General features: G+C 42.6%; 1 protein-coding gene across 5 annotated transcripts in view; it reads right to left on the reverse strand.

Moving 5' to 3' along the window:
- ZSWIM8 (zinc finger SWIM-type containing 8) overlaps positions 1-15,552 on the reverse strand; it is a 62,806-nt gene that overhangs the window by 33,816 nt on the left and 13,438 nt on the right. For all 5 annotated transcript variants that reach the window (XM_081913454.1, XM_081913453.1, XM_081913457.1 and 2 more), the window contains exons 2-7: positions 14,659-14,812; positions 13,999-14,093; positions 12,833-13,005; positions 11,230-11,337; positions 6,654-6,735; positions 6,164-6,284 (exon numbers count right to left, since the gene is read on the reverse strand). In XM_081913454.1, coding sequence (XP_081769580.1) covers positions 6,164-6,284; positions 6,654-6,735; positions 11,230-11,337; positions 12,833-13,005; positions 13,999-14,093; positions 14,659-14,812 — 733 coding nt within the window. The remainder of the gene's footprint in view (positions 1-6,163; positions 6,285-6,653; positions 6,736-11,229; positions 11,338-12,832; positions 13,006-13,998; positions 14,094-14,658; positions 14,813-15,552) is intronic.

Below are 15,552 nucleotides of genomic sequence, written 5' to 3' on the forward strand. Positions count from 1 at the left end.
TCCAAAAGATTCAGAGAGCAAACTTGACTCAATATATTGGTGATCAGCATTCAAACCAACCAACTTGTGCCTCCTGCATTAAACTCCTCAGTAGGTCTCAGCCATGTCTATTCCTATGTTCTTTTTGATGACTCAAGACAAAAAGAGAGAAATCATGAATGCCCTGAACTACTCACTGGAGCTGGAAATAAGCTTCTCTACCATCCCTCTGTTAAATGGATGAGAAAGCAGTTATTTCTAAAAGGTAAAGGCAAGCATCCATCTTGTGAAGCCTTGTATTACCCACAGGCTCCCTATGGTAAGATGAAGATGGGCAGGTGAACTGCAGTCCTTGGTATCCCAGAGACAGTTACATTAATGCCTAGAGAAATGAAGAGAATTCCCCAAACATTTGAAGCCATTTGCAGAGCAGCAGTATGCATCTGGAATGATGAACTGTTTCAGCTGGAGTTCTGTTTTCCTGACTCACTGGGGAGTGCCATGAGCTGATCTCCATCTTCAACCAGGACCTGTGCTGGAGTTGGGAGCTTCAACAAGGGCTCAAGGCTTTCTCTTGATGTGGTTTTGTCCAAGAGTACTCAGGCGATACCCTCTCCATTGTAACAGTATGTAGGATGAGGAAAAAAAACTGGAGATCAAATTGCAAGCCCCCTGAGGGTTCTCTTCTACAGTGTAATGCTGGGGCAGAATAAAAGGCAAGCAAAGTACTGATTGATCACTTAGGAGCAAATTCGCAGATAAGCCAGCTTCTTGACCCCCCCCCCAAGAAAGATGGAGCCCTAGTGCAATGCAGAAGGAGCCACCAAACCAGTTTTAAGTAGAAACTTGAATGGCATGAAACAAACTATTATTGTTTATTAAATTTATATGCTCCATAGATCTCAGGGCAATTCACAACATAAAAATACTAGATAAAAAACACAAAATACATTATGAGAACAAGAATAAATCAATATCCCCATCCCCACCCCATACACATTTAAAAGGGTTTGGATGTTAATCAGCCAAAGGCCTGGTTGAAGAGGAACGCTTTTGCCTGGCACCAAAGGAAATATAGGGCAATCTATCCATCCATTTAGCGGAAAACATGTACAGAATGCAGTGGCCAGGGTACTGATGAGAACTATCACCCAGGCAAATATTATGGTTGCACTGGTTGCGTGTGTCCCGTGCAGATGACCACTGCACCTGAAGACCATCAGACAGGTTGTGCATCCGCAGCAGTGACCAGAGGAGGAGCGCAGAAAGAAGAAACGCCATGGTACACTTGCATCAGCACAACTGGACACTTTCATCTGCCCCAGCTGCAACAAAACCTGTCGCTCTTGTCTTGCTCTCTAAAGCCACAGCAGGCGCTGTAAATCTCCAACAGTTTGACTTCACCTCTGAAGGCAAATGCTTCCACTGTCTCCCAAGACAGATGCCAAGAACACTGACATATAATGCCCTAAACAGCATGGGCCCAAATATCCAAAGGAGCACCTCCTCACAAATAGACCTGCCCATGTGTTAGGATCTGGTGGCAATTCTGCAGCCCTATGAAGTTCAAGGGTAAGAGGTTCATGAGAAGAAGAAGAAGAAGAGTTTGGATTTGATATCCCACCTTTCACTCCCCTTCAGGAGTCTCAAAGCAGCTAACAATCTTCTTTCCCTTCCTCCCGCACAACAAACACTCTGTGAGGTGTGTGGGGCTGAGAGGCTTCAAAGAAGTGTGACTGGCCCAAGGTCACCCAGCAGTTGCATGTAGAGGAGCGGAGACGCGAACCCGGTTCCCCAGATTACGAGACTACCGCTCTTAACCACTACACCACACTGGCTCTCTGTGACCTTCTCTGTGGTGGTCCATAGGTTGTGCCCCTTCTTATGAGGTGTGCCTGCCCCACAGGCTGTGGTGGCGAAGGATGAGTTCAGAGTATCACTTGTTCCACGGTGTTGCTGCTGGTTTTGCTTGCCAATATTGTCTATTTGATGGCTTAGTGTTGTTTTATAATATGTGGCCTGTTTGTTTTTTTAAGCTGCACATAACTCACCTTGAAACTGCATTGTGAAGGCTGGGCTGTACATGTGTTGTTGTTGTTTAGTCGTTTAGTCGTGTCCGACTCTTCGTGACCCCATGGACCAGAGAACGCCAGGCACCTCTGTCCTCCACTGCCTCCCGCAGTTTGGTCAAACTCATGCTGGTAACCTCGAAAACACTATCCAACCATCTCGTCCTCTGCCGTCCCCTTCTCCTTGTGCCCTCCATCTTTCCCAACATCAGGGTCTTCTCCAGGGAGTCTTCTCTTCTCATGAGGTGGCCAAAGTACTGGAGCCTCAGCTTCACAATCTGTCCTTCCAGTGAGCACTCAGGGTTGATTTCCTTCAGTATGGAGAGGTTTGATCTTCTTGCAGTCCATGGGACTCTCAAGAGTCTCCTCCAGCACCATAATTCAAAAGCATCAATTCTTCGGCGATCAGCCTTCTTTATGGTCCAACTCTCACTTCCATACATCACTACTGGGAAAACCATAGCTTTAACTATACGAACCTTTGTTGGCAAGCTGATGTCTCTACTTCTCAAGATGCTGTCTAGGCCTGTCATTGCCCTTCTCCCAAGAAGCAGGCGTCTTTTAATTTCGTGGCTGCTGTCACCATCTGCAGTGATCATTGAGCCCAAGAAAGTAAAATCTCTCACTACCTCCATTTCTTCCCCTTCTATTTGCCAGGAGGTGATGGGACCAGTGGCCATGATCTTCGTTTTTTTGATGTTGAGCTTCAGACCATATTTTGCGCTCTCCTCTTTCACCCTCATTAAAAGGTTCTTTAATTCCTCCTCACTTTCTGCCATCAAGGTTGTGTCATCTGCATATCTGAGGTTGTTGATATTTCTTCCAGCAATCTTAATTCCAGCTAGGGATTCATCCAGCCCAGCCTTTCGCATGATGAATTCTGCATATAAGTTAAATAAGCAGGGAGACAAAATACAGCCTTGTCGTACTCCTTTCCCAATTTTGAACCAATCAGTTGTTCCATATCCAGTTCTAACTGTAGCTTCTTGTCCCACATAGAGATTTCTCAGGAGACAGATGAGGTGATCTGGCACTCCCATTTCTTTAAGAACTTGCCATAGTTTGCCGTGGTCGACACAGTCAAAGCCTTTTGCATAGTCAATGAAGCAGAAGTAGATGTCTTTCTGGAACTCTCTAGCTTTCTCCATAATCCAGCGCATGTTTGCAATTTGGTCTCTGGTTCCTCTGCCTCTTCTAAATCCAGCTTGCACTTCTGGGAGTTCTCGGTCCACATACTGCTTGAGCCTTCCTTGTAGAATTTTAAGCATAACCTTGCTAGCGTGTGAAATGAGTGCAATTGTGCGGTAGTTGGAGCATTCTTTGGCACTGCCCTTCTTTGGGATTGGGATGTAGACTGATCTTCTCCAATCTTCTGGCCACTGCTGAGTTTTCCAAACTTGCTGGCATATTGAGTGTAGCACCTTAACAGCATCATCTTTTAAAATTTTAAATAGTTCAGCTGGAATACCATCACTTCCACTGGCCTTGTTATTTGCAGTGCTTTCTAAGGCCCATTTGACTTCACTTTCCAGGATGTCTGGCTCAAGGTCAGCAACCACACAACCTGGGGTATACGAGACATCCATTTCTTTCTGGTATAATTCCTCTGTGTATTCTTGCCACCTCTTCTTGATGTCTTCTGCTTCTGTTAGGTCCTTTCCACTTTTGTCCTTTATTATGGAAATCTTTGTACGAAATGTTCCTTTCATATCTCCAATTTTCTTGAACAGATCTCTGGTTCTTCCCATTCTATTGCTTTCCTCTATTTCTTTGCATTGCTCGTTTAAGAAGGTCTTCTTATCTCTCCTTGCTATTCTTTGGAAATCTGCATTCAATTTCCTGTATCTTTCACCATCTTCCTCCCATTTTGCTTGCCTTCTCTCCCCCGCTATTTGTAAGGCCTCATTGGACAGCCACTTTCTTGCATTTCCTTTTCATTGGGATGGTTTTCGTTGCTGCCTCCTGTATAATGTTACGAGCCTCCATCCATAGTTCTTCAGGCATTCTGTCCACCAAATCTAAATCCTTAAACCTGTTCCTCACTTCCACTGTGTATTCATAAGGGATTTGACTTAGATTGTATCTTACCGGCCCAGTGGTTTTTCCTACTTTCTTCAGTTCAAGCTTGAATTTTGCTATAAGAAGCTGATGATCTGAGCCACAGTCAGCTCCAGGTCTTGTTTTTGCCGACTGTATAGAGCTTCTCCATCTTTGGCTGCAGAGAATATAATCAATCTGATTTCGATGCTGCCCATCTGGTGATGTCCATGTGTAGAGTCGTCTCTTGTGTTGTTGGAAAAGCGTGTTTGTGATGACCAGCTTGTTCTCTTGACAGAACTCTATTAGCCTTTGCCCTGCTTCGTTTTGATCTCCAAGGCCAAACTTGCCAGTTGTTCCTTTTATCTCTTGACTCCCTACTTTAGCATTCCAATCCCCTATAATGAGAAGAACATCCTTCTTTGGTGTCACTTCTATAAGGTCTTGTAAGTCTTCATAGAATTGGTCAATTTCAGTTTCTTCAGCACAAGTAGTTGGTGCATAAACTTGGATTACTGTGATGTTAAAAGGTCTGCCTTGGATTCGTATCGAGATCATTCTATCATTCTTGAGATTGCATCCCAGTACAGCTTTCGCCACTCTTTTGTTGACTATGAGGGCCACTCCATTTCTTTTACGGGTTTCTTGCCCACAGTAGTAGATATGATGGTCATCCGAACTGAATTCACCCATTCCCGTCCATTTTAGTTCACTGATGCCCAGGATGTCAATATTTATTCTTGCCATCTCATTTTTGACCACCTCCAACTTACCCAGGTTCATGGTTCTTACATTCCAGGTTCCTATGCAATATTTTTCTTTACAGCATTGGACTTTCCTTTCGCTTCCAGGCATATCCGCCACTGAGCGTCCTTTCGGCTTTGGCCCAGCCGCTTCATCAGCTCTGGATCTACTTGTACTTGCCCTCTGCTCTTCCCCAGTAGCATGTTGGACGCCTTCCGACCTGAGGGGCTCATCTTCCAGCGTCATATCTTTTATATGCCTGTTGTCTTTGTCCATGGAGTTTTCTTGGCAGGGATACCGGAGTGGCTTGCCGGTTCCTCCTCCAGGTGGATCACGTTTGGTCTAAACTCTCCACTATGACCTGTTCATCTTGGGTGCCCTGCTCGGCATAGTTCATAGCTTCTCTGAGTTCTTCAAGCCCCTTCGCCACGGCAAGGCAGTGATCCATGAAGGGGTGTACATGTGTATGTATAAATAAATAAATAAATATATAGAGATATAGGGAGAAGAGACTTGATATACAGCTTGCTATAAGGAGAAGAGTTCTGTCCATTTTCTATGCACTAAACTTCCTTGTATGGAAGAGCGTTCAGGCAAACATGCAGCCAGAAATGATGCATCGAATCTTGATGGAAAACAAAGCCCTAACCCGCTTTGACATCAACTCATTTGAAGGTGCACAATCGCTGCCAGTCAGGTGAAAAATTACCTTTGAAGGAGTTCCTCTCAGTGCTGATCAAATGATGGGCACTGTGAGCAGCCCCTTTGAAAATGCACTATCCGTGGGGAACTCCCATAACACAGCTGATTCCAGATCCACCTTTACCCTAGAATCACATATGATGTTGGGTATTGGGCAAATGGGTGTGGTTTGGGAGAAATGACCTTGCAGGGCTAATTAGGCTCTGAGACCGGACGTTCCCCACCACTGCACTAGAAACTGGTCTCTGAAAAAAGCTGTCATTGTGTTCCATCAATAGCCAATGGTTTGTTGTCCTGACTAGACAAATTCTTGGTTAAACACACAGGGCAAAGCAATACAAATTCTGACATTTATAACCTAGAAGCAACCACAAAATATAGATTCAGACCACCTTCAGAGAAATCATAACCAAAAGGTGTGCCCGCACAATTTAGACTAATTTGTTAAAGTATAGCCTATTAGCCATTTATGGCTGTTGACAGACCATCTATTTTCACTGCCTGACTCAGTCTGCAAAAATGGGGTGGGGGGGTAATCAAGCACCTGACAGGCTATGACAGAAGGCATGAGGTTGTGTTTGGCTTGGTGAACCACCACAAGTTGTGAAGGAAAAAGGAAAAAGAGAATTTACCTAAAGACAACAGGAGATGGACCACAAAATTTGTGAAGGGTTTTCTTTATGTTGTCGCTTAATGTAGATTCATCCAAGTACCAGGTGCTTTGATCTGAGGCAGAGGGACCGGCAGTGGGATCTTAAGAAAAAAACAGATACATTTTTGCATATGTTTCTGTAAGTGGTTTATCTTCCCCATTTACCCAGAGTGGCAGGTGAAAGAGTACACCTGAGCTTCATTCCAAAGATATTTATGAAAGCTCAAACAAAACTGTACTCTCATCCCAGTGGTGCCACGTGGTGGATTAAAAGAAACCCTAAGAAAATAATGTTTCATTTCTCACCACTCATAAGCCAACAGGTCAAGAGGATTCTCTGTTTATTCTTTTGACTATGCTGCCCTCCCCCTTACCAATCACAGAGCACAATGCCCTAGCATTTCAAAAACAAAGTTTGCCTATTTGAAAGCTATTATTTATATTAACATACAGAATTCTGGTAGAGTTACCTGGGGCTCCACATACAGTATTGATAGCAGTGGACTGAGAAGAGAGCAACTCATCCAGCAAGCGCTGAGCAGTAGGAAGGATCTGTGTGTGAGAAAGACATTTAACACTGACTCTCTCCCATGAGTTAGATCTTTTAAAAATTATCCAAAGGTGTGATGATATCAAACCAAATTTCTCACTAGTACTTCATCTGTTTCCAAAACAATGCATACAAACCAGTTCACCAAAACGCTTAAATATATTAATCTGTAGCTAGAGAATTACCGTGATAAATGTGTTTTGCATAACTTAGGTATTTTATATTTTTACTAATTTTAGAAAATATTTCATAGTATAGTACTTTATTAAATGCATTATGCTGCTTGTTATGTAAGTCAGAAGCAAAGGCTGATAGTTACTGGATGAAATAATTTATATTTCTAAGATGAAAAGAAGCTCCTTGTTTAGAATGCATAAATATTCATAATTTAAGGAACAGTGCTCAGTTTTCAAAGAAATTTCAACTGGTTCAGAACACAGTTGCTAGACTGAGATGTGGAGCAACTACAATGGATCTTATCTTGGCAAAACTCAAATAATTTTATGCACTACAAGCTTGTCTTTGGGCACAATTCAAATTTGCAGTTTTAATTGTTAAAGCTTAAACACATTAGGGATGGGGTATCCGAAGAACAGCATCATTCCATATGAACCAGTCTGATTTTTGCTCTCTCTGGTGAGGTCCAACTCTGCCCTTATCTTTTGAGGGTCTCTGCAGTAATGGTGCTTCAACTATGGAATTCCCCTCTCCTTTATGTTCACCTTGCATCAGATATGCTAACTTTCAAGTACGTTTCCGTTTTTTTCCTGGGCATTTAGCAGTGTATGCAGTTTTTAGGTACTCTGATTTCAAACTGGTGTTTATTTGCAGCTAGTTGTTTTTAAAGTAGCCGAATTCAGAGCTTTTTTTTCCCTAGCCAGAATGCATCAGAACGCAGTTCCAACACCTCTCCCCAACACCACAGCTATGGCTCATGAAAAGATTCTCCCTGGAGCAGTGGTGGCGAACCTATGGCCCGCATGCCATCGCCCTTTCCAACTCCCCACAATCCTATGATTCGATGGCTAGCCCGCCAGGCTGCACTTCTAAAGCGAGGCTGCAGGAGAGAGCAAAATGCCGCCGGGTTTACTGGCAGTTCTGCACCGAGACGCTTTAAGACAGCGGAATGGAACTTTCACGTTTCAGGTGCAGGCCATGGGCGGCAAACCAGCCACTCGTGAATGAGCAGCTGTACTCGGCGCACGTGCTGCCCCTAAGCTGTGCTGTCTTCTCTCCAGGCTGCAACTGATGGCAGTGGAGCGCAGAACCGCCACGTGTCTCTGGGGTTCACACTGGGATTTCCTTTTTGCCTGCTTGGTTAGGCCGGGAAGCAAACTTTTGAGGGGAACTCTCTCCCATTGCCATGGGTAAGTGCAAGATCCTCCCCACTAGGGGACAAACAGCGGAGGGCAAAGGAGACTGTAGGTTTTTTTAATAGGATTGTGGGGAGTTGGAAGGGAACCCAAGGGTCATCTAAGTCCAACCCCGCCCCCCTACGATGCAGGGATCTCAGCTACAGCATCCATGGCAGATGGCCATTTGGCTTCTGCTTTGAAATCTCCCAAAGAAGAGTTTCTTGAAGGGAAATTATCAAAACGGCCATGTTGTCTGGGAGTAATTCCCTTTTTCATGATTTCTCAAACAAGGATATTGCAAACTTTTACCTTTCAATAAAAAATATATCATTGAATGCTCTGTTATTGTGTTTTTCTTTTAAGACAAAATATGTTAATGTATGAGTTGTTTTTTTCTAAACTAAAACCTCAGTATTCAGGATAAATTGCTGTGTTGGCACTTTGCGATAAATAAGTGGGTTTGGGGTTGCAGTTTGGGCACTCGGTCTCTAAAAGGTTTGCCATCACTGCTCTATGGGCTCTGGAGAGGGTCTTCTCATGCACAAGTGAGGCTTTAATGAGGCTCTTCAGCCTCCCAGGCTAACAGCTGGCCCGTGGGAAGAAGCCTTCCTGTGCCTCAGCTCTGTAAGCCGCCCTGCCTCTCCTGCACACGCAAGCAGAAGGGACAAGGCAGCTTGCAGAGCAGATGCACAGGGAACAAGCTTCTCTGCGTGTCTGCACTGCCCATCCGTGGAGCTTCCCTGTCCTTGCTGCTTACACGCGCAAGCAGGAGGGACAGGGCAGCTTGCAGAGCAGGTGTGCATGGAAGAAGCTTCTCTGAGCATCTGCTCTGCCCCTTCACAGAGCTGCCCTGTCCCTCCTGCTTGTGCGCCTTTTATTTCCTGCATCATTTATTCTAGAAAAAAAGCACTAGCAGCATTCCAAATACGCTATGATCCAGCACAATCCTATGCGTATTTACTCAGAATATAGGGCCCAGTGTTCAATGAAGCTTACTCCTCATGAAAGAGCACATAGGATTGCAACAGAAATGTTGGTTTAACGTTATTGTGTTTCTGCCAGCCACATTTGCAATAACCAGACATTTCACTTCAGAAGCCTTGCTCTGGGTACCCCCTCCTTTCAAAAGTGAGCTAAATGGCAGCTGGAGGTAGGGCCTTCTCAATGGAGGTGCCTCAATTGTAGCATGCTCTTCATAGGAACATAGCAGGTGCCAGCTTCTTTAACTGTGAGTCAGAAGTAATACATTTTTTTATTCTCCCATGCATTGGCTGGATCATTTATTTTTTGCCACCACACCCTACACTTTTCATTCTTATTTTTAACATCTTGTTTTATCAGACAGTAGCTATGCCTGAGTTTCTGTTGTTAGCTACCCTAAAAATCTTGCTAAAAGGTAAATACATTTTTTTAAAAAATTGAAAGATAATTGCACACTACACTTGAACCCAGTCCTAGTTAGCACATGCCTTTCATGCTTCTATTTACTCAAAATCTGCATACCACATGTTCTGGTATAAACACACTAGCCAAAGGAAGCAGTTTAAAAAAAAATTGTGGGAAATGCTAGATGCACACAACCAACACAAGAAAAGACAGCAGGATTTTCTGCAAAAATGAGTAATAGCTCAACATGTACAACACAGAAAAATAAAACCCATTAGGAAGGGCCCTGGGACCTAAACCATAAAGCTACTGCAACACACTCTATACACGGTTGCCTTTTAAGAGCATTCACAAACTTCAGCTAATGCACAATGCAGCAGTCCACTTCCTGACTGATATGTGGTGGAGAGATCGTGAGAGCAGTATTCTGAAAACTCCACTAGCTGCCAGTTAAATTCCAAGTTCAATTGGAAGTGCTATTATTGACTTCTGTATTAACTCTAGACCTCATCTCTTAAGGTTCACCTCCACCGTATGAGCCTACCCATTAAAAATCACCTGATCTTCATATAGCTATTCATGCTATTCCTTCTGGCACAATTTACAATAAGGCTCTTCCCTACCCACAAAAGGACCCCACAGTTGAAATCCAAATTATATAATTTGACTAGCTGCTCTTTTTACCACAGCTGTGCTTTACAAGCATCAAAGTGATAGGAAGTGGTGGGGAGTATGAAAGCTTGCCATCACAGCAGACTACTCAGTGCATAAAAACAAATGTCTGAGGAATGGCTATGTCTGCACAGACACCTGTCTATCACTCCACTGAGCTAGGCTGCTTTTGAGAAGGTCCTTGTTCCCAAATGCTGATCATGAGAGCTTATTGCCTTAACATGGATTGCATCTTAGCTTTGCATATTTTGCCAGGGGTGACATGGAAACAATATGGTGCAAGTTGCTCCCTTCCACTAGGCAGATGACATTCAATGTGGGCCAGGCCCCATGAAACAGGGTAGGATGCCCCATCACAAGAGGGCCCAATTCATGTATTATTTTTATCTATTTAATTTATATCCTGCCCTTCCTCCCAAAGGAGCCCAGGGCTGCAACCACAATTGTGATAAAACAAAATATTCTAAAAACAATTTCAGTACAGATTCATGCAATTCTTCAAGCTTTTTATGAGAGAGAAGGCTTGGACTCAGCCTGCTTTGGCATTCATGCAGAGAATCCAGCAGATAATAGAACATGGATGATGGAAAGGGAAAAGCATGAGATGTTTATTCTCCATGCTATTGCATGAAGCATAGCCTTATGGCTGTACTATTTACTTGCTGCTTGATAAACCACCAGGAATAGTTTCAGATGAAGGGAAGCATTAAAATGTTTTAAATATACAAGTACATAAATGGTATTTCAATTTATTCATGCCGCTACTTTTATTTAATAAAGTAGTTTGCTCTCATGGCAATGCCCATTCTTGGAAAAGAAGACCAGCTTCTTGAGGAAAGACGTTATCACAATACCATTTATGAACTAGATACAATGAAAGGAAAAGCAGTATTGTAGTGAAAACAGCTATCTATGAACCCAAATACCACAGGTCAACCTGTACAACAATATCTAAAAAACATGGACTAGTAAAACCTTTTAGTCTTGTTTTCAAGGCTACTAAACACACAATTTAGGAAGCAGGACTAAACAAAAGTGAATCCATTTGTATGATTTGAGTACAACGTGCTTTGGAGATCATACCTGCTGGGGAAGTTCACTGATGAGGTACTGTGCAAATTTCTGCAGCTGATCTCTCTGCAGTCGAGACAGGGATTCTGAGACAGGTGCTCGCAAGCACACTGCAGATGCCTAAGGTAGAAAAGGCAGAACACGGAGAGCCTTGCTTTTAACAAAGTCTTACTGCTAAACATCACCTCCCCACCCCAAGTTAAATAAAGCTGCAAATAGAAGATGTTTCAGAAACAATCTAGCAAGTTTATCAGAACGAAGTGCGGTATTTCAGAAGAGCAATGCGTATTCCAGATTCTGTTCAAAATATACACATTTGCTTTGTTAGGGAACTAGGCAACAATTAGAACTTCCAATGACCAAACAGTAACCTTTGTTTACTCCACCTTACATGGTTATATTCATTTCATTGCAACTTATGGCCTATTCCTTTATCATACAGGCTCTCTAAACCACTCAGGAAAATTTAGTTCTGCATCAAAATACATTCATCATAAAGAACCTATTTCATGCATATATTTCCTTCTGAATTTAACATCTCAATTCTCCCACCCTGTCTACAATAAGCAGCAGCAGCACTAACCAATTTCTGACATGCAGGGGATTCCAGACTTCTTGCAACTAATCCTTCAAGGGGGACAGAAAACTCACTGATTATTCTCAAGCTTCCACATCATTATGTACCAACAGAATATGCTTGGAAGCGGACATTGGCAGTGCTTTTGTAGGGGGTTCATATACAATATTACCTCAGATTAAACTAAGTAAAATTATGGTTTGTCTATCATCTACTTCATAAACTATGGCTAAGCAAACCATACCTAATCATTGTTTCCTTTCAACCATAAAACATTTAAATCCCGCATTTGATTCTAAGCTTGTCAACAATTCATCAGGGGGAGAGATTATACTGAACTGCAGGACTAGATCCTCAATTTGTACAATGTACAGTATCTTGACCACATGTTGATAAATGTGCTTAAATATTTTTATTTCCAATGGGGGTGGGGTGGGGAATTGCTTCACTGAAAGAATCGGAATACATTTCATTCATTTATATTGGCAGAGTGCAAAACATACTGCTGGCATTGTACAAAAGCAGAATTGATTTGGTGGTGGTGTTTTTAAGTACATCCATTTGATTTTTGCTTACAGAATTTTGATACATAGACTCAATTTTCCATTGCAGCAATTCAACACTATTAATGCATAGGGTTACATCCAATGCTGTGTGAACTAGCATAACCACCTTCCTTACTACTGTCTATTGTAGACCATTGGACACATCAAAGTCCATTTGCATATTCTGGTAATCAATTTTGAAGCATCCAGCCATTTAGGCAAATATGTAGCACTGATCCTTTCAGCTTGTACAGCCAGTTGTTTCTTACAATATATATGTTAAACACTACTTAGTACAGATTAGTGAATATGGGCTAATGTCCCCACTTCAAGTATGTTCCACTCAATGCAGTTTCACAGATGTTAGTATAAAGGACTGAAGAGAAAGGGGGGACTTGCAGTTACTGAACACTTTAATTTTATGTCTATCAATAAATATTCCCTGTACTTCGTTATCTATATAATAGAACAATAGTCATAATTCAAGGCCTACATTGTGTATCCGGAAAAGGCAGAGGGCTACAACATGGGCACACCATTTGGCCCCAGCTCCACAAGTGCAGCTGCATGAGGTGATCCTGCATCTGTCAAACATCACTGCCACATTGTATGCTCCTTTTGGTGGTACCATCTGGGGAGGTACCACTGTGGCACTCAGATGGAAACCTGTTGGGAGAACAGGCCAAAGGTTATTGTCTGACACCGAAGCATGGTCATATAACATTCAGCATAAAAAAAAATATTACATACAACACTAACAGACCAATTATTTTTTAACTATACCTTCCTTCTTCTTGTTCCAATCAAAATCTGGAATGTCTTATTTTGGCAACCGTAATTTGTTTCAAAGATCAATCATCACTTCAATTTAATGAGAATAGGCTTTCAACATAGGAATGTTCAGCAGCTAAAATTTGTGCCTGGACTACAGAATCCCCCATTAAACAGAGTTTAGATTCATTTCCTTTCTATTAACAACCATTAAGTTGCAATTTAAAATTGTAAACACATTCATTCTCTCAATAGACCTACTGCATTAACTGAGGCTAAGGCTTCCTAATAAACTCAGAGTCAACATGTGCACCTTTTGTCTTCCAATGGATTACGCTGTCCAACCCATACCTAAAATTCCCAAGAAGCAGACATTAAGCCTCTTATTTCATGTCTTATAACTGTGGCATAAAGTTAATCATGAAGGTGGGGAAAAGTATACCATAACTAAAGGAACACAACCAGATGTTGCTGGTGAGCACATACCATAAATGTTCCAGTCATACTGCTCTCTGTTTTTGGGATGACTACATAGCAAGCAAAAAAGTCTATAAATTCTAGAACTAATTTAGTAGTCCTAGCAAAAATCAGCTGAAACCTGCAGTGTTTCCAGGACTCCATCAAACTGAAACTGGGTCTGCTGAGCCACTTTTTTATATCTTTGTGGATCAGATCTGGATAAAGGAATCTTTATCTGGGTCCGTCCCCCCAATCAGGCCTTCTGGATGAGAGCCCAACGGTACAGGCTGAGGCAGTGCATGCTGAGGCAGGACCTAACCATGTCATCCCAACTCAGAAACCCTTCTCTCCCAAACCTTCAAGATAGGGTTTGTATCTGGGATAAGATTTCAGTTCTTCTCAGTACCAACATAAGGTAGATGTAAATACCTATCTGCAGTGGATCTTTAACAGCCCTCATTCGGAAGAGTTGCTCGCCTCTCTGGAACTCATCTGCACTGCCATTTGCCAAGCAGGAGTACAGCCTAGGAAAAGCAAATCATTCTGTTGTTAAAATGTACTTCAGATGAGACAAAGAGCACTGCATTCTGGATCACTGGTCTTCATATTGTAGGGAAGGGCCCAGGACCATTTCCATTATGCAGCTGGGAACAATCTAATGGGCAGGATCCAACAAAGTAGTGCAAAGATTTCTGTTTGTTCAGTGGAAGTTCCCCTCCTTCTCCTCTCCCTGTGTGCACCGCATGCCCTCCCCAAATCTGCCCCAGATGGAACCCCCAGGACAGATTTTGGGGACATGTGAGAAAAGGAGAGGGAAGCCAGAAGTCCTTTCACTAACATCCACAGTGTGGATGCAACACAATATCATTTTTTTATTAGCATACAACCTGATGAAATGTTCGTGAAAACATAAAAGCTTACTCCCTCTTTGTAACATTTTTAATTGATTCTAATCAATATACGTTTATAGATTTCCCCCTAATGGGCCAATATGGCTACTTGAAATTCCCTATTTCACTGATGGTGCGTCGAAGATAAAGTTAACTTTAAACAGGAAAGAAACACGAAGAGAATTCTGAATGGCGTTACCTGATGTCCTCTTCATTTTCTGGGAAGCTCCAAAAGGCAATACGAAGCTGCAGTTGTTCGGGTACAGGTGGGTAGACTTTCTCAACCACTTCAAATGGAATGTGAAATGCCACCTGTTTTGCTGACAACTCCACCAGCGGGATCACCAGCCCATCTAATACAACAAAGAATATCAGGTGAGGTTAGTTGAAACATGCAAAAATGATCTCATCACAAGTTTTGTTAGGCACAAAGCAAAAATTTCCTGTTTAAAATATACATATTTAGATGGCATATCTAGCTTCACTATGGCAAGATACTGCCCGCAGGGCTGAGAACTAGATGGCACTGAAGGCCACCACCTCCTTCGTCTTTAAAAACAAAATCACAGAAACGTTAAACGAGTAAAGTTTCTTACAGCACCACAACTAGGGAAGTACATTGCCTCACTTCACTCACCCATTCCAGAACTAGGCACCCATCTTCTGTCAGGAGTCAATGCAAAAATAGCATTCTCCCTCAAAGAACACAAGCTGTTGAAACTATTCAAAACAAGATACAAGCAGAGCCAAATAAACTGGCAAAGACACAACAAGCAGAAACGCTGAAGGTTAGGACACTACTATGTTCCAATAAGGGTCCAGAGTTCAAACCTGCACTTCACTGAACAATGAGATTGGGAGAGGGGTGTGTGAGAGACAGAGATAAGGGTTTAATTTGCTTTCTCTATCACTAGTCCACTCCTGCCTCTGCTCACTTGCAGCATGATCCAGAGGACAGTGTGCTAACTCAACTCTACCCTTCAATGCAGCAACTGCTAACATTCACAAGGCCAAGTCCCCCCACCCAATTCCTGCATACAGAGTTGATGGTTAAGCTCTTTTCCTGCAAGTGTTGTGTACGAGCCACTGCACT

The sequence above is a fragment of the Podarcis melisellensis genome (assembly GCF_964234715.1).
Source record: "Podarcis melisellensis genome assembly, chromosome: 5".
Taxonomy (NCBI): Eukaryota; Metazoa; Chordata; class Lepidosauria; order Squamata; family Lacertidae; genus Podarcis; species Podarcis melisellensis.